At 37.6% G+C, this 21,298-nt stretch overlaps 12 protein-coding genes across 12 annotated transcripts; 2 read left to right on the top strand and 10 right to left on the bottom strand.

The window, feature by feature from the left end:
• Positions 1–631: 631 nt before the first annotated feature.
• CPA2 (carbamoyl-phosphate synthase (glutamine-hydrolyzing)) lies at positions 632–4,087 on the bottom strand (the record flags this gene model as incomplete). The annotated part of the gene is made up of 1 exon (XM_062952022.1): positions 632–4,087. The coding sequence occupies one exon, from the start codon at positions 4,085–4,087 to the stop codon at positions 632–634; it is 3,456 nt and encodes a 1,151-aa protein (XP_062807067.1).
• A 684-nt stretch (positions 4,088–4,771) lies between these two features.
• GPI19 (phosphatidylinositol N-acetylglucosaminyltransferase) lies at positions 4,772–5,263 on the top strand (the record flags this gene model as incomplete). The annotated part of the gene is made up of 1 exon (XM_062952011.1): positions 4,772–5,263. One exon carries the CDS (start codon positions 4,772–4,774, stop codon positions 5,261–5,263), a length of 492 nt encoding a protein of 163 aa, XP_062807066.1.
• Positions 5,264–5,349: 86 nt separating this feature from the next.
• PRCAT00000214001 (uncharacterized protein) lies at positions 5,350–8,151 on the bottom strand (the record flags this gene model as incomplete). Its single annotated transcript, XM_062951999.1, has 1 exon — positions 5,350–8,151. One exon carries the CDS (start codon positions 8,149–8,151, stop codon positions 5,350–5,352), a length of 2,802 nt encoding a protein of 933 aa, XP_062807065.1.
• Positions 8,152–8,432: 281 nt separating this feature from the next.
• BUD14 (protein phosphatase regulator) lies at positions 8,433–10,040 on the bottom strand (the record flags this gene model as incomplete). Its single annotated transcript, XM_062951988.1, has 1 exon — positions 8,433–10,040. One exon carries the CDS (start codon positions 10,038–10,040, stop codon positions 8,433–8,435), a length of 1,608 nt encoding a protein of 535 aa, XP_062807064.1.
• Positions 10,041–10,286: 246 nt separating this feature from the next.
• FTH2 (Fth2p) lies at positions 10,287–11,561 on the bottom strand (the record flags this gene model as incomplete). Its single annotated transcript, XM_062951977.1, has 1 exon — positions 10,287–11,561. One exon carries the CDS (start codon positions 11,559–11,561, stop codon positions 10,287–10,289), a length of 1,275 nt encoding a protein of 424 aa, XP_062807063.1.
• A 305-nt stretch (positions 11,562–11,866) lies between these two features.
• PRCAT00000211001 (sterol transporter) lies at positions 11,867–12,448 on the bottom strand (the record flags this gene model as incomplete). Its single annotated transcript, XM_062951966.1, has 1 exon — positions 11,867–12,448. One exon carries the CDS (start codon positions 12,446–12,448, stop codon positions 11,867–11,869), a length of 582 nt encoding a protein of 193 aa, XP_062807062.1.
• Positions 12,449–12,625: 177 nt separating this feature from the next.
• On the bottom strand, positions 12,626–15,613 carry PRCAT00000210001 (uncharacterized protein; the record flags this gene model as incomplete). Its single annotated transcript, XM_062951955.1, has 1 exon — positions 12,626–15,613. The coding sequence occupies one exon, from the start codon at positions 15,611–15,613 to the stop codon at positions 12,626–12,628; it is 2,988 nt and encodes a 995-aa protein (XP_062807061.1).
• A 454-nt stretch (positions 15,614–16,067) lies between these two features.
• PRCAT00000209001 (uncharacterized protein) lies at positions 16,068–16,712 on the bottom strand (the record flags this gene model as incomplete). Its single annotated transcript, XM_062951944.1, has 1 exon — positions 16,068–16,712. The coding sequence occupies one exon, from the start codon at positions 16,710–16,712 to the stop codon at positions 16,068–16,070; it is 645 nt and encodes a 214-aa protein (XP_062807060.1).
• A 216-nt stretch (positions 16,713–16,928) lies between these two features.
• PRCAT00000208001 (mitochondrial 37S ribosomal protein mS45) lies at positions 16,929–17,318 on the bottom strand (the record flags this gene model as incomplete). Its single annotated transcript, XM_062951933.1, has 1 exon — positions 16,929–17,318. One exon carries the CDS (start codon positions 17,316–17,318, stop codon positions 16,929–16,931), a length of 390 nt encoding a protein of 129 aa, XP_062807059.1.
• A 225-nt stretch (positions 17,319–17,543) lies between these two features.
• PRCAT00000207001 (mitochondrial 37S ribosomal protein mS45) lies at positions 17,544–18,101 on the bottom strand (the record flags this gene model as incomplete). Its single annotated transcript, XM_062951922.1, has 1 exon — positions 17,544–18,101. One exon carries the CDS (start codon positions 18,099–18,101, stop codon positions 17,544–17,546), a length of 558 nt encoding a protein of 185 aa, XP_062807058.1.
• A 242-nt stretch (positions 18,102–18,343) lies between these two features.
• Positions 18,344–19,984, top strand: CDC7 (serine/threonine protein kinase; the record flags this gene model as incomplete). Its single annotated transcript, XM_062951911.1, has 1 exon — positions 18,344–19,984. One exon carries the CDS (start codon positions 18,344–18,346, stop codon positions 19,982–19,984), a length of 1,641 nt encoding a protein of 546 aa, XP_062807057.1.
• Positions 19,985–20,075: 91 nt separating this feature from the next.
• PRCAT00000205001 (uncharacterized protein) lies at positions 20,076–21,062 on the bottom strand (the record flags this gene model as incomplete). Its single annotated transcript, XM_062951900.1, has 1 exon — positions 20,076–21,062. The coding sequence occupies one exon, from the start codon at positions 21,060–21,062 to the stop codon at positions 20,076–20,078; it is 987 nt and encodes a 328-aa protein (XP_062807056.1).
• Between the last annotated feature and the right edge of the window lie 236 nt (positions 21,063–21,298).

Here is a 21,298-nt window from a genome sequence, read left to right as displayed (position 1 = left end):
GATGAAAAAGATAATATTTAAAAATTGCGCAACCGTCGATGTTATATAATAGTGTTAAAAATTACAAGGCGGCGGCGAAGAGGAAGCTGAGACATTTTTCGTAAATTTTCTTGGAATCTTATTACTACTGGCCTGCTATTGTCTTTGACTCCTTACCGGATGAGCAACGAGAGCGGGGCTATTAACTTGAATTTTCGATGAGAAAAACTGCACCAAAGAAAAAAAATTAGTAGGGCTAAGAAGAGTTTGTCAAGGTATACTGAGGATTATTATATAGAGCAGATGCTCGAAGAAGGAAACCCGTTATTGTCTTGCAAAACTATTTCGTATTAGGGCTTTTTTTTTCAAAGGGTAATTAAAAGCCGTTTGACACGGCAGAATACAACAGAAATGTTGACGAAAAGGGAACTGGTGCGCATTCCTACGCACTTCTTGTCTCTTTTGGCTCTTTCCGGCAATACAAACTGCAGTTCACATGTGATCTGTTAATGCTGAGCACTACTATATCAGTTCGCTAAGCTCGTTACTTTCCAACAAGACATAACAGCATCTACATCGTCTATTAAATTCTTTTCATACATTACTATAGAGTTCCTTGGAGCAAATTTGCATGATGTTCTCGTATTTTGCACTATACAGGTTTGCCATGAATAAACTCACTCCATCTCCTTACTTCTTCGGGAACAATTACCGATGACGGTAATTGGTCAAAAGTAGGCTTATCTGCAATCTTTTCTTTCAAACACCTAGCGAACAACAAGGACGTATTTGGTTCGTTAAAAAGAGGAATACCAAAGTCAATTGCGTTTCTTCTCATAACGTAATCTTGGTCTAGTAAATCATCTGCTCTTGCTCTTGCAAGATTGAAAACAGCAGCTATCTTTTTATCTTGAAAAATCTCCCTCAAAGCACGCTTATCTGTCTTCGGGAATTCGATTACTTCAACATCTTCTTTAACGTAGTCTTTTAAATAATTTGCAACCTCTTGGGAAGCTGAGTAGAAATTGTAGCCCTTGCTAGATATAGTTTTGGCAACATCTCCAAGTTTACTGTTGGACAAATCACCTCCAAATAAGATTCCATGTCCTGGGTGAGGGACATTGAAGTTCATTGTCGATTGTATAGAAGCCCAGTATGCATCTAATAAGTTGGTTCCAAAACATGCAACTTCACCAGTAGAAGACATTTCAACTCCCAAAAAGGGATCTGCACCAGCCAATCTTGTGAATGAAAATTGAGGTACCTTCGTAGCAACACGGTCGTAGGTCTCATCCATGAGATTTACTGGAGCAGGCACATTTTCTCCGATTAAACTCTTGACTGCAACATCGATGAAATTAACACCCAAAACTTTTGAAACAAATGGAAAAGAACGTGAAGCTCTAATGTTACATTCAATAACCTTGAGTTCGCAATTACTATCGTTCAAAGAACCATCTTTGTCATTCTTGATGATCTGCATGTTAAAGGGCCCTGAAATATTCCATGCTTTTGCAACTTTATCAGCGATCTCTTTTAATCTATTGAGAATGACCGGCGATAACCCTTGTGGAGGCAACACCAACGTAGCGTCACCAGAGTGAACGCCAGCGTTCTCGACATGCTCTGAAACAGCATGAACTAATACCTCACCATTATTTGCAACTCCATCGATATCAATTTCTTGTGCTCCTTCGATAAACTTAGAAATAACAACTGGATGGTCTTGAGAAACCTTTGCAGCGTTATTCAACTTTGCATCTAATTCAGACTTGTTTCTGATAACAGACATTGCTGCTCCTGATAACACGTAGGATGGACGTACCAAAACAGGGTATCCTACTTGGTTTGCAAATGTTTCTGCCTCTCCAATAGATGTCAATTCATTCCACTCAGGTTGGTCTACTCCAATTTTATCAAGAATTTGGGAGAACTTATGACGATCTTCAGCTTTATCAATATCTTCAGGATTGGTTCCTAAAACATTGCAGCCTTCCTTTTGTAATGTCAAGGCAATGTTTTGAGGCAATTGGCCCCCAACACTTACAACAACACCTGAAGCATGCTCTAATTCGTATATGTCAAGCACCCTTTCTAGTGATAATTCTTCGAAGTACAACCTGTCAACCTCATCAAAATCAGTCGAGACAGTCTCCGGATTATAATTTATCATTATAGTCTTATGTCCAGATTCACGTAATGCCCTTGCAGTGGAAACGGCGCACCAGTCAAACTCGACGGACGATCCAATACGATAAACACCAGACCCTAAAACCATAGTACCATTGTCAGTGAAATCGACATCTGAACTAGATGCATTATAAGTAGTATACAAATAGTTCGTTTTAGCTGGAAATTCAGCAGCTAAAGTATCAATTTGCTTCACAAATGGTACAATGCCAAAATCCTTTCTTGCTTTACGAACTTTAAGCTCAGATGAATTGACGCAAAGCGAAATCTGCTTGTCTGAGAACCCCAATTTCTTAGCACGAGACATTAGGTCGCTGTTAATATTATCAAGGCTACCGGCATTTTCTAGTTCTTTGTACATGTTGACAATATTCATTAACTTGTACAAGAACCACTTATCTATTCTTGAAAGCTCGTGGACCCTATCGACAGAGTAGTTTTCATGAAGTAATGCTTGACCCACCGCTAACCATCTTCTGTCGGTTGGGTTTTTTAAAGCATCATCTAAGTCATCAAACTTATCTCCCTGAAAGCCAATAAAGGAAGGGTCAACTTGTCTGATAGCTTTTTGAAACGACTCTTCGAAGTTTCTGCCGATTGCCATAACCTCACCTACTGACTTCATAGCTGATCCAATATCTCTCTTTACATGCTGGAACTTCGATAAGTCCCACCTTGGAATCTTTGTCACCATATAGTCTAATGAAGGCTCAAAGTTAGCAGTCGTAGTCTTAGTCACTGGATTAGGAAGCTCAGGCAATGTGTGACCCAAAGCTATCTTTGCAGCAGTGTATGCTAATGGATATCCTGTGGCTTTTGATGCCAATGCGGAAGAACGAGACAAACGGGCATTAACTTCAATTACTCTATAATCCAATCCATCTGGCTGAAGAGCATACTGGACGTTACATTCACCAACAACTCCTAAATGTCTGATAATTTTAATAGCTGCGCTTCTTAACATATGATATTCTTCATCCGACAACGTTTGAGAAGGTGCTACGACAATAGAATCTCCTGTATGAATCCCTAATGGATCAAAGTTTTCCATATTACAAACTGTTATACAGTTTCCAGCACTATCTCTCACAACCTCGTACTCGACTTCTTTCCATCCTTTCAATGACTTTTCCACCAAAATCTGTGGGGAAAGAGACAAAGATTGAGATGCCAAATTCTTCAATTCTTGTTCGTTAGCAGCAAAACCGGATCCCAATCCACCAAGAGCATAGGCCGACCTAACAATAATTGGATATCCCACTTTATCGGCAGCAGCAAGAGCGTCATCGACGGTTTCAACAGCAACGGATTCTGCAATGGGAATGTTGATTTCATTCAAAGCCTGAGAGAAAAGCTCACGATCTTCAGAAGTTTCCAATGTCTTGATTGGGGTTCCTAAAACCTTAACACCGTATCGATCAAACACGCCCATCTTTTCTAACTTGATACCGACATTTAAAGCGGTCTGACCTCCAAATGTCAATAAGATTCCATCAGGCTTCTCTCTTTCAATAATATAAGTAATATATTCAGCGGTGACCGGTAAATAATATATTTCATCAGCTAATGCATGTGATGTCTGGTTCGTTGCAATATTAGGGTTTATCAATATTGACTTCTTATTGGCCTCTTTCAAGGCCTTTATTGCTTGTGACCCTGAATAATCAAATTCACCAGCTTGGCCAATGGATAAACCACCCGATCCAATCACTAATACCTTAGATACATCTGCAGAGGTCTTAACATCATCCTTATGGAACTGCTTTAACAATTTAGCTCCAGCGTAAGATGGCGAAGAATTTCTCAACGGTTGGTTAACGGTTGAAAATTTTTTTGCTAAACTTGTTGAAGAGCAAAAGCCACCAAAAGGTTTGGACTTCTTCAAACTCTGAGAAATAGCTAATCTCAATGATATCATGTCCTCTTACTCGCTATATAGATAGAATGTCTCCAAGTCAAGGTCAAAGATAGATTCAAAGAAAAGTGGAAAAGTTATTCAAAAGATGTTGAAAAAAAAAAAACCGGCCAAAAAAGGTAATGAGTCAGGGCTAACCGCGTTGTAAGATCAGTAGAGAAGGGGTTACCCGTCTTGGAGCATGACTTTGACGTAATGGAGACCAGTGACTTTATTTAGTGTAGGTACAGTCATTCTGAAAATAAACTTTATACAGAGAATGCTATGTGATTCTTAAGGCAAGGTAACTCCAAAAGACTGTTCCTGTTTTTTCCAGCATCTTTTGCCAATTCTTGAAAAAGTTTTAGATTGCGAATTTTCAGTAAAATTTTTCAATCAAATTTCAAAAGTGAAGAATTTTTTGTAACAAGGTAGCTATAATTTATAAATACTTCTTACTGATAAATTTCATAATTTGAAACTCCTCTACATTCAATATTATCTAAAACTGTTTTCGTAGTTCTATAAAAGCTTGGTTTCATCATCAATAGTGAACTGAACACTGAATGCAGGTCAAGCTTTCCGCTTCTATTGCAAACTCAAATATGTTACACAAAGAAGGGCATTATATTGAGGACATCTATAATTGGTAGCATAGGTAAAGTATAATAGTTAAACAACAGTCTCACGACTTGCCTGAGAGTACTGATGACGACAAATTATAAGAGTAACAGTCAGGTCGAGGACTCATTGGCAAGGCAGTCAGATGTCATTGTGTCTACGAATGTAACTCTGTATGCTGAATACAAGGGATTCTTTATATATGTTGTCAGTGAATTGCTACTACTTTGTTGGGTGTGCTGGGCGCTAGCACCAAACTGGATATTAAATGATGTATTTTCAATCCACTATTTTCCTGATAAATATTGGTCGAATGCAGTTCCGGCTTATTCATTAATTATGATGGTATACATGTACGTAGCATTGGCTCTTTATAACACTGAGTTTAGGACCTTGGCATTAGACGATGGAAGAAATTTTTTTGACACGTATTCGAGTTTTGCTAATCAAAAAGAAGGTCCGGATGATGATATAGTTCACGATTCAGTCCAATATGTGTTTAAAATTCCTAATGGAGTGAAAGATTTACCGATAACTTTAGTGAATGAAGTTTTATATTCAGAACTAATTCCTCAATGAAGAATCGGTTCTTTCATCTATATAGGTACAAGCTTTAATGATTTACGAATTACGATTAAGATTACATAAGTAACCAATTTTTGCAGTCAGACCTGATAAACATCTTTTATGTATTCTCTTGTTTCACGATCAACGTGGGACATTATTTGAGATTCCCAGATGTCATCTCCAAGAAGAGCTTTATATCCATTTAATGTTTGTCCAAAAAGATGCTTGAGAAATTCTGGAGGATCAGAATAATTTCCGATACAAACAACAAATATTGCCAAGTTCTTTCTACCTTGTTGATTAGACAACCCTCCAAATCCAAGATCAGGATTCTTATGAATTATGTTTATCATTCCTTGAAAACCAGTCTCCTTCTCTTCATTATCGACTAGATAAAGCATTTGAGAGCACCATTGCAATATAAATTCTTGTAATCTGGGTGCAATGACTTCAGATCCAGGACCGAGACCTAATCTACCTAAGCATATAGCAGCATTTTCAAGGACAGTTTGTTGAGTATCAGAGCTGTTCAAAACTGGAATGAGCAAGTCCACCATATTCTTTATATATGGTTCTAACAATTCATATGGCAATCGCATACTTATTTCTCCGAGAGCCCAAATCGCATTATTGTAAACTGCAAATGTAGTGTAGGATCTATTGTTTATTTCATTACCGATACTGATGAAGACATGCTGTAAGAACGGCTTGACTGTTACATCCAACGTAAATATAGCTAAATCTCCTAATAATGCGTAGGCAGACTGTCTCACATCGGTTGAATAATCTTCGAAGCATAAAAGAACGAGTTCCATCAAATTCGAACTACTCAGCTGCATTAACTCTACGGAGTGCGAACCGAATCCTTGAATAAGCCCATCAACCAAATCGAGAGAAGTGACAATGAAATCTTTTTCAGGTGTTTCAATTAAAGGATTTGTTTGACTCTCCTGGTCCTGCTGAATACAGGTAGATAATATTTTAACTGCTCTCTCATAAACTGGAACAGCATAAGGTGCAAATAACTCTCCTAAAGTAGCAGCAATCGATGCCATGCACTCCAATAGTGGCCATAAATCCGTATCCATATCGTCGAGAATTTGCCACTTCTGAAGTAACGGTGGTAGCAATAAATTAACATATTCAGGTGAGGATAAATGTTCGTATCCCATTTTTTCAACGAAAGTTTGGACACAATCATACAAAATAATTAGATTTTTTCTCTGATACGTTTCAAAACATTTTGCAAAGTGATGTAATAAGGGCTCCACATACTGAACCATTAAAATGGTATCAGATTCCTCTATAAATGACGACAAGGCCGAACACGCAGCCTCCTGTACGACTTTTTTTCCATCTAAACCACAACGAACAATAGATTCAAAAGTCGGTTGAAAATAACCAGCATAATCGCCTCCTTCATGCGCTTCCTCAGATACCCATGATGAAAATCTCGATAAAGTCCAGCATGCAATTTGCCGTACTCTAGGCTCACTATCTTGCAATCTATCGACTAAAAATGGAACCAAAGAGGGCAACTTGTCTCTTGCTAGCTCAATACAGCTTTTACTAACAGCACCGAATGCTAATATTGCGGATTCCCTAACTGGCCATTCCGAAGAGACTATTCTCTCTTGAAGTACTGGCAAGCAAACTTCAAGCACTTCACTGGGCATATTTATAGACAACACATCTAAGGTTGCAGCAGAACATTTTCTTAAACTCCATTGGTCAAACTCCAAACCGTCTTCATCATCGTCTTCATCTTCAAATTCTGAATCAGTTTCGTTATCCGACTCAATTTGGGAACCCACAGTCTTTCTATTAGTCGCAGCAGTGTGCGAGCTTTTCGATTTAGCTGCCAGGGGACGTATATCCTCATCCCTGTCCTCTTCATTAGCATCCTGCTTCTCATCAGCTATTTCCATTAAAAAAATCTCCTCAGGAGAATACACCATCTTTTCCAAAAGAATAGGCAAGATTAATTTTAGTTTTGGTTGAAATATTGACTTGTTTGTTTCAATTTCGGGGGATGTCGATAACGCTAATAAGAACTCACAAGCTTCTAAAGCGACAACTTCATCTGCATCTTGCATCAAATGTAAGCAATAATTAATGACACCATCTATATGTGGGAAAATCTTATCGGGGCGCGTTTCAAGAATTAGTGAAAAAGCAGTACAGATGTTTCTTCTTACCTCACTATTAGGATCATTAGCTAGATTGAATAGCTTTTGCAAAAACTCGTCAATATGAACTAGAAATGCCTGAGACCTTAAAGGAATTATTTGGTTGATGCATTGAATTGATAAAGATCTAATTTTTCCACTATGTGGGTTATCGAGCAATTTAATGAAGTATGGAACCATAACGGTCAAGGGCCTTTCACCATTAAACTCTTGATCTAGCTGTAAAGCACTATCTTCACATATTTTACTGAGAGCACTCATCGCAGCTTCCTGCGCATCGAACACACCATCGGATGAGCCCATGTTCGCCAACTCCATCAACTGAGGCAAAGACTGCGGCCATCCGTCAATCCCATAGATAGAAAATAGTGATGTAATTACGTTACCTGTAATATTTCTGACCATACTATCCTTCACAGTAAGACCTTTAAATATGTTATCCATCAAATACTCTCTATGCTTAGTTTGTAGCGGGTGATCATTTTTCAAGATACTGTTCTTCAAGTTTATTCCTGAGGCAGCTCTAATGTCAGATTTAGCTGTATTGTCTAACACTAATATTTCGAAAAGGTAATTCTCTATCTCTGGTTGCTCTCGAGCTTGATTTAGCGCCCCATTCGCAAGATCTCTTTCTTCATTGTTTGCTGATAAGGTGCCCCTAAATATGTGCTTAAGCTGTTCTAGAGAATGAGAATCAGCGGACCACGACATACTACTTGAAAACCTAAGCTTCGAAAAAGTTGTATTAGCAAATATTTTCTTTTAGTTGATCTATTTTATTTTTTTACCATTTGCTTAGTTCAAAAAAAAAAAAAAAAATTTAAAGTTCTGATGAGGCTGGTGGATGATTATCACGAGGAACATGTAAAAATATATGCGACTAAGGTATTAATTATTATACACTATTAGAGGTAATGTTTGAAAAAGATGCTAGAAGGGCATTTCAATGCACGCTATTTATAAAAGAATTCAAAAAAAAACTCTACGGCTACCTACACTTCATCATTATTATTATAGTCATCATCATCATCAAATGTAAGTTCTTGTAGATCTGAAGTAACTTTTGTAAGCTGATCAAGTATCGCAGACCTTCTAAGACGGCCAATCATTATCTCATCCTCATTGGACGGCCCACACAGAGCTGGCGAGCTCTTGGAAAATGCGGACAGGGGAGTGTCAGGAGAAAATGAGCCAATCGAGATGTCATCTATGTCTCTTGGAACATTAGGTGGTCGATAGGTATCCAAAGAATTTTCCGAAACCTCATCGGGCGCTTTTTCATGAAATAAAGAGCTCTTTGTCTTTTTATCAAATTTATTGATGATTAAAGGCAGATTTGCTGGATATAAGTCACTTAATACTTCCGATGACTTCTCTTCTTCTTTCGCGGCTTGTAAATCATGGATAGAAAATCCGAAGTAATGGCTATCAAAATCGACTTCATGAGTTTGGTTATTGTCTAAATCTAAATCAACGTCTGTCAAGTTCTCGAATGTGACAGCTTTACCAGTTCCTCGGTTTTTTGAGTACTTTCTTATTAGCAGTGGCTCACTGGAATTAGTAGTTGGTGGCGTAGGCGTTTCCTGCTTATCGTATTCACTACCAGAATCTTCATCACTTATATTGAGTCTGTCGCTTGTAAAATTAACATAAGAATGACTCTCCTTGGAAAGCTTTTCTAATTCTTCATTTTTGAAACAGTTAAGACGCGCCAACCTTTCTCCAAAAGTTTCTAAGCATTCAGCCGGGACAAACCCTATCTTACCGTCCTCTTCATCGGACTCTATTTCATTTTCATCATCACATGTATTCGCGTGGTTTCGACGATACATTACGCGTTCTTCTTTGCTTAGTTTCTGTATTAGCCACCAGTAGTTATCCAGATCATTCATCAAATACACAGGCTCATTCCTTGAAAGAGTACAGTGCAGAGGATCGGGGCCCGAAAAGTCGTACAACCCATATAATTTATCGGGATCTAACTCTTTTGGAGGTGATCGAGGAGGCGATGGAGGAAACAAGAGATCATCATCGTCCACATCTTCACTATCCACATCACTTTCGTCATCATAAAAGTCTTCTGAGTCATCCCCATGGCTGGTTTCTTCAATATATGTCGTCTCATCTCCATCGACGTTGCTCTCACTATTTGAATCTGTCTCAGCAAAAAAGATGTCTTCTATTAAACTATCGGTTTCGTCATCAAAATTTTCATTAGGACCAACACTCGTAGAAAACAAGGGGTTTTTTTTGCTTGAAAACAAATTATCTTCTTCAACTGTCATATTCTTTCCTAAGTAATGACTTTGCTGTCTTTCTTCGTACAATTCATTAGTATTAAATTCGTGCTCGTGGTTTTTGATATAGTGCAAGACACTGGATTGAATACTTTGTTTACCTAAACCAGAAAAACTTGGGTTTAATAGCACCGATGAAGTATGAGATTCGCCCGACTGTTGTGAGTTCAGAGAATAATAAGAGTAATGTGACCCCTCTGTTTGGTTTGATGAAACAGAGGCCACAGACAGTTTTCGGTCTACCGGAGACATAGCGTCTGTCGTCCTCTCCAACCCATTAGAGGGTGAGTCTTTGAGATTCATTTGATACTGGCTTAGCTTGGATCCTATCTTCGTTGGACTTCTCTTTCTCTTTATTTCAATTTTCGTGTTTAGTTTTGATCTGAGATCCGCGCATTCTGCGTTCTCTTTCAATACAAAGTCGATGCCAAAATAAATCACGTTTGTCTCAGAAAATTTCATTACGAGTCAAAAGCTGTAAATTGCGAATAAAATGAAAGCTATTAAATGCGATAGGAGGAACATGCAAGATAAGAAAAATTCTACAATCTATGAATCTAACAATACCTGAGCTTCAGCTTCTCTGAGGTTCATATCCAAAGAAAGACTGCTTCTGGGATCATGATATGCCGTGTCTCTGAGGCAAATAGGTTCTCCTTCAGCTCTTTCACGACTAGCCTCATAAATATGAAGTTTCTTTTTTATTCTTCTTAGCTGCCATTTCAAAGGTATAAAAGGAAGTACACCTTCTCTTTCTTCGTATAACTTCACCTTTAGCCAGATTATTACTGCTGCCCAATACACACAGTAGGATATGACACTACCGTAGGTAGCAGAATTGGTCCACCCAAAGATAGCATTGAATACCATCCACCAGCCATCTGTCAAGCCGTTGCAACAGTTCACATGCCAAATACTGTTCGATATATCATATGATCCGGGACCGCTTCCTGTTTCGCTGACATCCAAACCACCACATAATCTAACATAACGCTCTAGCTCAAAGAACCAGATACCTCTACTCATAAGTCCAGCGCTAACAACATACAAGAAACAAGTCAGGAATATTAAGAAGTATTGTAGTGACATTTTGTTTCCACCTCTATAGAGTGCATATCCAACATTAACTCCAAGCAATGCACCGGCAGCAATTGAAAGAGGTAAAGAAGTAAGTGGTTGTGACATCCCTATACCACCCACAAACACTACCGCTTCCAACCCTTCTCTTAAAGTAGTAACGAAAGGTAAAATGGCCAAAAAATATCTACCAGAGAACCCTTTCCTCCTCTTTTCTTTGACTCCTTTCTGCGGAGTGACTTCGTCATCCTCCGAATGATTCTCATTAGCAACATTATTTTCATTCTCACTATTACTTGTCTGCTTTGCAAAACCGTTATCGTGGTAAGCGTCACCCAATTTGATCCACCATTTTATTTTCATAACTTTATTGATTCTAAGAAGCCCTAAACCCATCACTGTAATGACTATACTAGACAGAAATGAAAAGATTCCTTCCCATAATCTTTCTGTGTAAGACCAGAAGTCTTTGCCAAAGAAATAAAAACAAACGAGAAAAGCTAGTCCCACCGATACACAAACAACAAAGCCTAAGATCGCTCCAATCCAGACCTGAAGCTTAAGTTTCCGTTGCATGGCGATAATATCATTTTCAGCGCCTCTTGACAGACTATCCGGATCGACTGATTTCACATCCGATCTTTGGTTAATGAATGACAATAGAACAGATATAATGATGGCAGTTTCAAGAGTTTCCCTGAATATGATGAAGAAGATCTGAATGGAAAAAACATCTTCAAAAGCCATTTTTTTTCTTACTTATAATATAACCGTTAATATTATTTCGTAGAATTCATCTTTAGAGCGCGCTCTTTGTAGTTTTTCTTCACAAATTTTATATCGACAAGTGACCTGCAAAATAATTATACCTGCAGCAAAACCTAAAAATAATATTCAATTAATTATATAGTCAGATGCTCGAAAGCCTAAAAGAAACAAATTCAAAGTCTAGATATTGAGACAAAACCAAGATTCAGAGAAAAATTGAGGAAAAAAACAAAGTAAGAGAACATGATTTATTGAAATTTCTAAGCAAACTTTTGTCAGTGATGCTAACTTGTAGGGAATTCAACAGTTGCGCTCAAGCAAGTTATGAATTCGTCGTCCTTAGTGTAAGCCCTTGCATTTACAATGTATTTTCCAGAAGGAACCTCCTTCGGAATTTCGACTTCCTTTTTAATAATTTGGTTTCCCTTATTAATTGGACAAGATAAATCAACCTTTGTGATCTCTTCACACAAGTCGAAAGTTTGATGGATAAGCTTGATATATCCGTATCTCACATCAACCTCAACATAAGCGCCATCCTCGATATCTTTACTAACATAACCTTCAGCAATAAAAGTTAAATTTTCACCCCTGACAGGTGGATTTGGCAGTATAACAACGCTTTGCAAATCCAAAAGTTGCGCTATATCCGATTCACATTGAACAATTGGCGAGTTCCCAGGCACAGGCTTGTCGCCAGGGACCACAAGAGGCAGCAAACCTTGTGCTTGATGACTCGACGAGTCCACGCCTTTCCAAAGTGACCTGATACTATCTGCATAGGGATTCAAAAGGGGTACTAAAGAAATTCCCTCGACCACTGTAAATGCCAAAACTGCCTGTGTGAAGCATCTTAATGAAACCATCTTTTAACTATTTGTTCCAATGCTTTGTTCCAATGCTAAGTATGAAAGAGATAAATGCTTAAGGATATGACGACTTAAAACTCGCCCTAGTTAGCTATATGCAGAACATAAACATATGGCTCTCTTTGGCATAGTACTAAATACATTAGGTAACTAAAATGAGCTATGGAATTCTAATTATGCTGAAATAACAAGGTTTGACGTCAAAACGTCAAGCCTTTCTCGAAGTAACTTTATGTCTATTTCTAATAGCTCCCTGTATAGCGTTATTCCTTCAGGCGTTTCTAAGAGCTCACCTAGTTTTGGTTGAGACAACTTCCATACAACAGAAGGATTAACGGTTCTGTAGCAAATATTCTTCTGGTGATCATTTTGCACCAAATCACCAAAAGCGGTCATTGGCAAAATACTGGATGTTATCGCTTTATTATTTTCAAATTTCAAGTTGGATTTGACAAGACCAGACTCTACTATGAAGAAACTGGGAGCGTTTTTTGAGCTATTATAAAACTCGAAGTCTTCTGGGATTTTTTCCTTGACGAAAAATTTCGTAATTCCGGACCAGAATTTTTCGTCTCTTTTTGATAATCCTGAGAAAGTAATCATTATCAAAGGCAATGGCTGCCTTTTGAAAGACGAGTCAGAATTTGTGTAATATTGATTTTGAATTCTCTGTTCATCTTTCACTGTTTTAGCGGCAGCATGGTATATCTGAGTTGTTCTTGGGGTACCAAAAGTCTGGTTCATGATCAGCTTGAAGTTTGGTTTCGAGGCCGGTTGCGTTAAAGATGTATTACCAGAATTCACTAATATCTTATTTTCTTTTCGAAGTTTACTGTACGTAGCCAAGAAGGAATTTTCGCACCATTCGAGAGCGTAATTGAGTGTATTGAAAAGCTTGATATCTCTTCCATTGTCCCATAAACCCGCATCTCTCAAAGCTTTAATAATATCGTCATCCTCAAAAACAGATGAAATTATTAAATGAGTCTTGAACTCATTTAAAAGATTTAGAATTCTTCGAAATCCTTCAGCAGCAGAAAAGTCAATGGATTCAACCCCCTTCATATCCAAAATTAAGAATTTGATCGGATTCTTATCAAAATTGTCATTTTCAAATTTTGATCTGATGTCAGTTTCAACACCGCCGATAGAACCAAAGAAAAGGGTGCCTTGCAATTTTGTGACACAAATCTGAGCACCAACATCTTTCAAAAATTCCTGCTGTTTAGGGTGTCTTAATACAGTCGACCTAGCTACAGATCCAGTGTAGATGTCCTTAACGACAGGTCTTCTAGCAGCATCAACAACAAACGAAAGACAAGCCAAAAGAATACCAACAAAAATCCCAATCACAAAGTCAAATGCACCCATGGTTACAATTATTATGATTATAGTACTGTACTCAATCTTTTTGAGCCTCCCGTAGGTATCATATAATGCTTCTTTGAGCAACTCATATCCCAAAAGATAAATGAGAGATCCTACTACGCTAATTGGTATATATCCAATTACCACGGGACCAGCAAACATCACACCTGCTGTTGCTATTGCTAGCAAAATACCAGCTAATCTTGAATCAGCTCCGGCTCTAATAAATAGCACAGAATTTGTATAGACCAAGTAATTCTGAATAGAGCCTACCAATCCAGAGAGGACATTTGAATATCCATGTGCCACTAATTCTCTATCCACATCAACTTGATCCATATCTATCGTAGCTGCCAAGGCTGGAACATTGATCGGAACATGGAGAATTCCAAAAAAAGTCAATGCAAGCATTGTCGGAGTTTGTTTTAAAATACAAAACCAATCAACAAGTCTAAATTTATACAAATCGTAAAATCCATACCATGGCTGATCGTCTTCTACCGTAGGAAAAACCCATCCGTTATCTCTCGCAATATTCAAATCCCATGAAGGAACGAGGTAAACAATCAAATGAAATAGTAAGAACACGCCAACAAAATATAATGGTACCAAAAGAGAGTTGTGAAACTTGTGTTGTAAAACAACTAATATTATTGCCAAGAGGAGCGGGATGTTCCATTCCAACAAAGTGGTTGTGCTCAGAAAAAGGAATTCGAGGACTGGTAAGCTGTAAGTGAGTCCACCCTCTAGTCTTGACGACACCTCAATACCTGTTGCAATCAAAAAATAACCAACCCCTCCGATGCATCCTACCAAAATATGTCTTGGAAAAAACCCAACTAATATGCCTAACTTCATTTTTCCGAGCAAGAAGAAGACCAAACCTGTTACAACAGCAGATATAGAATATGTAAGGATCGTTGTAGCAATGATAGCATCAGAGCCAGATTGTTTCATCTCACTGGCTATTGATATTGCCATCGTATGGAAAAATGGTGTCACTTCAATCATTTCTGAGCCAATTCCAGATTTGAGCGCTGATCCACCCATTGAATAAACAAGCTGTGAAACGATTGTAGACATATAGAACATTGACAAGCCAGCAGGACCTAAGGAGGAAAAGATTGCTTCACTAGTTGGAAACATAATCATACCATAAGACAAGCCATCCAAAATGTTCAACAAAGTCCCTAAGAACACCGCAGGAATATATTTTAGGGGCTTAACAATAAATTTATGAACAAGGCCTGAGTTATCATCTGGAGAATCTTTGGAGTGATGAAACGCAATTTCACCTACCTCTAAATCATTGTCAAACATAATTGGGATTGATGATTCTCCGTAACCACTATATCCCTTAGTTAAATCTTTTATTAGTGGCGTATCCTCACTTGTCTCAACCAGATGATCATGAAAAGGTACTTCATATGTCTTCCCAACGTAAAAGTCATCACTCGTAATAGGAATAGGAGGAGAGGAACTGATATCCGTGCTCTCAGGTTGCAGGTAATCATTGGATTGGCCCTGTGTATCATCTGTGACACCAATGCCAGCTAGAGTTGCCGTTTGTTCGTGAACATCGTATCCAGAATACACCGTGGGAGAATGATACTGTGCCAACCTCTGGCCCATGCTAACATAGCTTCTACCTCCGAAGTCAAAGCTTGGACTCACGCTACTATTGAAAGTATTACCATAAGCTTCTGAAAGAGAAAATTTTTTTCTCGAGTCATCTACTTCTCTGCTAGAAACTTTACTCGCTTCAGATGGAGAAGAGGTCCCAAACGAACTCATATTCGAACCAGCTTGTATGCTTTCAGTTATTTACAGCAGATAGACTCCAAATGTAAGGAATAGACCAAAGACTTCTAGTAATGCAGTAGGAACAAGTTTAAATTTCAGAACTTTTATTATGATGCATTCACCCTTATCTATGAACTTTCAGCGAAAGAATTTCGGTCGGTATGTGGCAGATATATGCAAATTTCGCGCCATATTTTTCACACCATTCCAAATGCGAAAACGAAATGAAAGCACCAAATGGTGATCAGATAATTACGGCTATAATGATTCCTTGACCAAGAAAATAGCGTACTAAAGTAGAGTTTGGATATATTTGTTGTTGATAAAAATAAAAACTACAAGCAAGTTTGCCAAACTACAAAATGGATTTGATACCAAAGGTAAATTACTATGTTTTAAACGATAAAGAATAAATTTTTGTTTCATGCCGAAAAGTTAGAAGCCATTAGACCAATTGCTTTCTAGATCCTTTAAAGAACAACTGGACAATAGTTATTTGCAAAAATGCCATTCCAACCATAAGCAAAACCTCAAATATTGAGAAATAGTAAATTCTAGACTCAGTTGATTTGACAGTTGCTTGATTTCTGTTATTTCTGGTCTTATAATATTGCAAGGTTCTCAAGAGGTTATTCAATTGTTGATCAATCTCATCAACTGTAGCTTGCATATTTTCAACGTGTTCAATTGGTCTCACATTAGGCTGTTCAGGCATTTTAGCTTTGAACCCCTTCTCGTCTTCTTCATTTTCAAATTTGACTTCGAAATCAACTACCTTTTCTGCGAATGTAGACATTCCGTTAGCAAAGCAGAATTCATATTCGCCTGGAATTTCGGCTGTGAAGACAAAATCGCCTTGTCTTTCTTTTTCACCTGATTCGATATATTCTCCTCTTGGATTAATAATAGTGTAGTCGACATCAAAAGATCCACCACTCTGTACCGCAAAATAGTAACTGATTGGAGTTTTCGGTCTCTCTGTGAAAATATAGAAACATGATTTCTCTTGAGCACCTAACGTAAATGTCAAAGCAGATGCACTGATCGACTGAGAGAATACTAGCAAAGATGTCAAAAGTGCTAAGAGCATATCTTCTTCTTAGGAATTGTCAAAATGTAAACTTAAAAGCTCTTACTAAAATCACTACCTACTTTGCGTCGATTTATGTTTGTCAATACCTTCGCAGACGTGTCTAGTTTTTGGAGTCGTGCGCCTATAAAATTACATGTTTTCCATACCGTGTGAATGAATTTCTTCTAATAGAATATTATATACAAGAATCCTAGTATTCAGGGCCAACGAGATCTACAAATATATCATGCGCCCTTCGCTATCAAATCCGATTGCTCTGTCTTTCTTTCTATCTCTTCTTGAAGCACCATAACGGAAGCCAACATTGCCTGATCTAGAGTGCGTGAATTTAAAGTTCGTTCTGTCACCTTTCTTCTCAGTACCTAACGAGACTTTATGAACCTTAACTTTATTGGATTGATCTTCGTCGCGAAGTTCGGTCAAATTGTTCAAAGTTTCCTGAGCAGGTTCCAAGTTGAACAACTTGGCTGCATCAACTGGTCCAAAGGGTTCTGACTCAGAAATAGTCAAAAACCTCTGATGCAAAGTCCTCAGAGGGGTAGGGATCTCCGTAAGATTCTCAGCCTGTATTGGTGGTTCATATAACGGAAACATACGATACATAACTTTGGAAAAAGTCAGCAAATCCTTACTTATTTTATCCTGCGAAAAAGTTAGTAAAGTTATTCTTTATTGTCAGTGAATTTATATTCAGTTGAGAACTTGATTTCAGTGCTTAAAATCTAACCATATGTTTGTCTTCAAGACTAATCGAATTTAAAAAATAATCTCATCATTTCAAGTTATCAAGTATAAGTCATTTCACATCTGTCTTAAGAAGGAAAATGATCAAAAAAAAAAAAGATTACTTACCTGCTCCTTCCATTTTTTCTCAATACTTTGTAATTTGACTATAGCTTCAATTCTTGATATTTTTATTCCATACTTATGAGCAACTTCCTGAACATGCATACCATTCAGGTTCACCTCTTCGTAAATTTTATTTTTCAATTCATCTGATATCATTAAGGCAGTCCGACAATGAGGATTTTGAGGAAAAGGCTGAAGGGACGGATCCCTCTTGGTATTATTGTATCTCCTTTCATCAGGGATCACAGGAGTTGATGGATCTACGATTGTTTTTCCATCAGGTACTATGTAATTAGGTTTATGATTTTGAGGCGGATAATAATATTTGTTCCTATAATACTCTCCTCTAATATTCATAGGGCCAAGCCATTTCTTCAAATGTCTCTGGAAAAAACTAGAGTGATCTTTCTTAGGGTGCGTTTGAGGATCTGCCTCTGCCTTATACGACTGTGGATATGCCAATCTTCTCTTCAAGGTACGCACTTGCTGGTAAAAAGGACTATAACGTCCACCAAACTTGTAGTACTGACTAATCATTTGCTGGTCTATGATTTGAAAATTAGTTCTAAGATGTTCAGTTGAACAAAATTTTCAATAGAAATAAAAATATCCTAAAATGTCGCATATATACAGAGACATTCATACCTTTAACTATTTGCGTTTATTTACATTAGAAAAAAAATAGGCGCTCAGTATAAAGTGCTGCCATATTTTTAAGATAACACCACAACAAACGAAAGGATACCTATCTCATTCACCATAATCCTTGAAGAATTTTGATGGAGTTCATAAAGTTGATAAAACTGAGGATATCACCGGGCAGAAACTCTGAGGCAAACGCGTCAACTTTGGTTAGAAAAAGAAAAACATCTAGGAGTGAAGATGATCCCTTTTTTGATCCTGAAAGTAAGAGCCGAAAGTTAGTATTAAGTGAAAAAAACGTGAAAGATCAAAACGATGGCTCTTATTCCATTAGAAATACGAAACTGTCAAAACCATCAAAGAATAATAAAGCGACGTCATTCCTGCCATCGAAAGGAATAGACGATCAAAAGGATGTGCAACAAAAAATGAAAAATGCAAAATATATAACTCGAAGGCTTGATGAAGCGCAGTTTGAAAATGAAAATCATGAGGAAGATGAAGTAACGCTTGAGGTCTTAGAAGAAATGAGTAAATTAGTTGAATATTTTCCAGTTTTATCACTGAACTATCGACTAATTGACAAAATAGGCGAAGGAACTTTCTCTACTGTATACAAGGCAGAAGCATTAAATGGTACAATAAAATTGGGGTCTGATGTTTGGAGATCACCCCCCCTCAGAAAGAAGAAGAACGCTTCTAAAAGGAAGAATCCAATTGTCGCATTAAAACAAATATATGTCACTTCTTCTCCCAACAGAATCCACAATGAGTTGAACCTTTTGTATATATTAACAGGAAACTCACATGTTGCACCATTGTTAGATGTCTTACGCTACCAAGACCAAGTACTAGCCATATTACCTTATTATCAGCATTCCGACTTCCGTGACTTTTATAGGGACCTACCCATAAAAGGTATCAAAAAGTATCTATGGGAATTATTCCAGGCTTTGGATTTTGTTCATGATAAAGATGTGATACATAGAGACCTAAAACCAACGAATTTTCTATACGATCCCTTCAAAGGACATGGTGTATTGGTTGATTTTGGTTTGGCGGAAAAGGTTCAGAATAACAAAAAAGCTTCTAATCCATGTCCTTGTGAGTCAACTGAAAGAATAGCAAAAGGGAAAAGATTAAGTCTAAAAGGTGGGTACCCGAAACAAGATCTGAGACCTCCTAGAAGAGCCAATAGAGCAGGAACGAGAGGCTTTAGGGCGCCCGAAGTGCTATTCAAATGTACTAATCAAAACACAAAGCTTGATATATGGTCGGCGGGAATAATTGGACTTTCTATTATATTGAGGAAATTTCCTCTTTTTAATTCACCTGATGATACCGATGCGATATTGGAGTTGGCATTAGTTTTTGGTATCGAAAAATTACAAAAATGTGCCGAATTGCACGGATGTGGATTAGAAATAGACTTAGAACATATGCAGACAGATCATGTATCAATACTTCAACTAATTTGCATTTTTTTACGATACGAATGGGATAACGAGAGCTTTCCGAAGGACTCTGTAGTTTGGGATACCTTGAAGTTATTTAATAAAGAAGGGGATAAACTAATTGCTCCCAAAGAGGGTACTCCGGATAACTTTGATAATTTTCAAATAGACACAGAGAATTACGAAGATCACAAGAATCTAATAGAATTGCTAAACGGATGCTTTCAAATGGATCCCAAGAAAAGAATGTCTGCAAAGTATATTCTTAAATTGCCATTTTTCGAAGAGCTCAAAAATAAACAAGAGGATGAAGTTCTCTTCTAATATTTCAATATTTGAATTAAAACTCACTATACTACATAACTTAGCAAAATAACTACACTTCGTAACGATCGTCATCACATTTGTAAACTTACTATTCGGTGTCATCTTCGAATAATCCCCGCGATCTTTTCTTTGAGTTTATGGATATGTCAACGACTTGACTCTCGTTGGATGACTTATTCCATTTTTGGTTTAAGTCATTGATCAATTTGTTCAGTTCAGAGTAACTTTCACTCAATTCGCTGTGGTAATTAGTATTATTCTTAGAATTCAGCAGATTCTTTTTCTTAAAAAATTTTGACTCTGTTGCTTCACGACCATTAAGATGAGAGTTGTGGTTCAAAAGCTCCAACTGCAAATCTTTGGAATATATTTTTTTCTTCAAAAATATAGACAGACGACTTAGCGTAGCTTTCTTATTATGTTTGACGCCTCCTTTTTGTTGCAAGAGAGTGTTGCTAGGTTCAAAGTCGTTGACATCGAGCAACGGAGGAGACGCAATAGAAGAAGTCACTATCCTGGGACTTTTATTATGGCTTCTGTTACCTTCATCGTCAAAACTAAAATTGAAATTTTCAAGCGTTTCAACTGGCGATCTTTCTGATGAGCGACGTCTTTTGGTCTTAGGTAGAGTCCTAAAGGCAGTCTTTACTAAATCCACATCCGATTCATCATCTGATAGTACCACTGCTGAGCCATAACCGCTCCTGTTATGCTTTTTCACAGGCTTGTTATTATTGACATTTGACGAGCTAGCTGTACCTGCAGCTTGGCTTGTTAACGAAGTCAAACTCACTAAACTACTGTTTCTGGTCGGCCTAATATCGTCTATTGACACAATAGAATTTCTGGGACTATCTAAACTCACAATAGATGTTCTTCTGGTGTTGCCCTGCCCTTGAATGATGCTGTTTGCATTGATTATAGAATGGTTTGATGTGATAGAATTTGTAGACGACGATCTTTGTTTATTAGGAAATGTAGGTGGTTTGATTATGTGAGGACTTGCCGACCTGGGAACTTCATTAGGACTCAATGGTGTGGCGCTATCACTAAAGGGTCCCGAGAGAGACACCATTACTTCAACCTAGCCGTACAAAGAGCACTTTCGTTTATCTTTATCTGAAAGATGGAAAAAAAAATGCGACATCTCAAAGTCGCAGATAAATAGGCTGTGGAACCTTGATCCATTCCGATTTCGAAAAAAGAATTAAATAAAGATAACAAACTCTATCCTACTAAGAACTCATATTTGTAATTGTTCGAGATTTATCTCTAAAACAGCTTGATCAAGAATGTCTGAAAGCATATCGA

This window comes from Priceomyces carsonii (genome assembly GCF_900007245.1).
Source record: "Priceomyces carsonii strain CBS4050 genome assembly, scaffold: Debaryomyces_carsonii_scaffold_1, whole genome shotgun sequence".
Lineage (NCBI taxonomy): Eukaryota > Fungi > Ascomycota > Pichiomycetes > Serinales > Debaryomycetaceae > Priceomyces > Priceomyces carsonii.
Note: the sequence above shows the minus strand (reverse complement) of the source record. Positions and strands in the feature narration are given on the sequence as shown.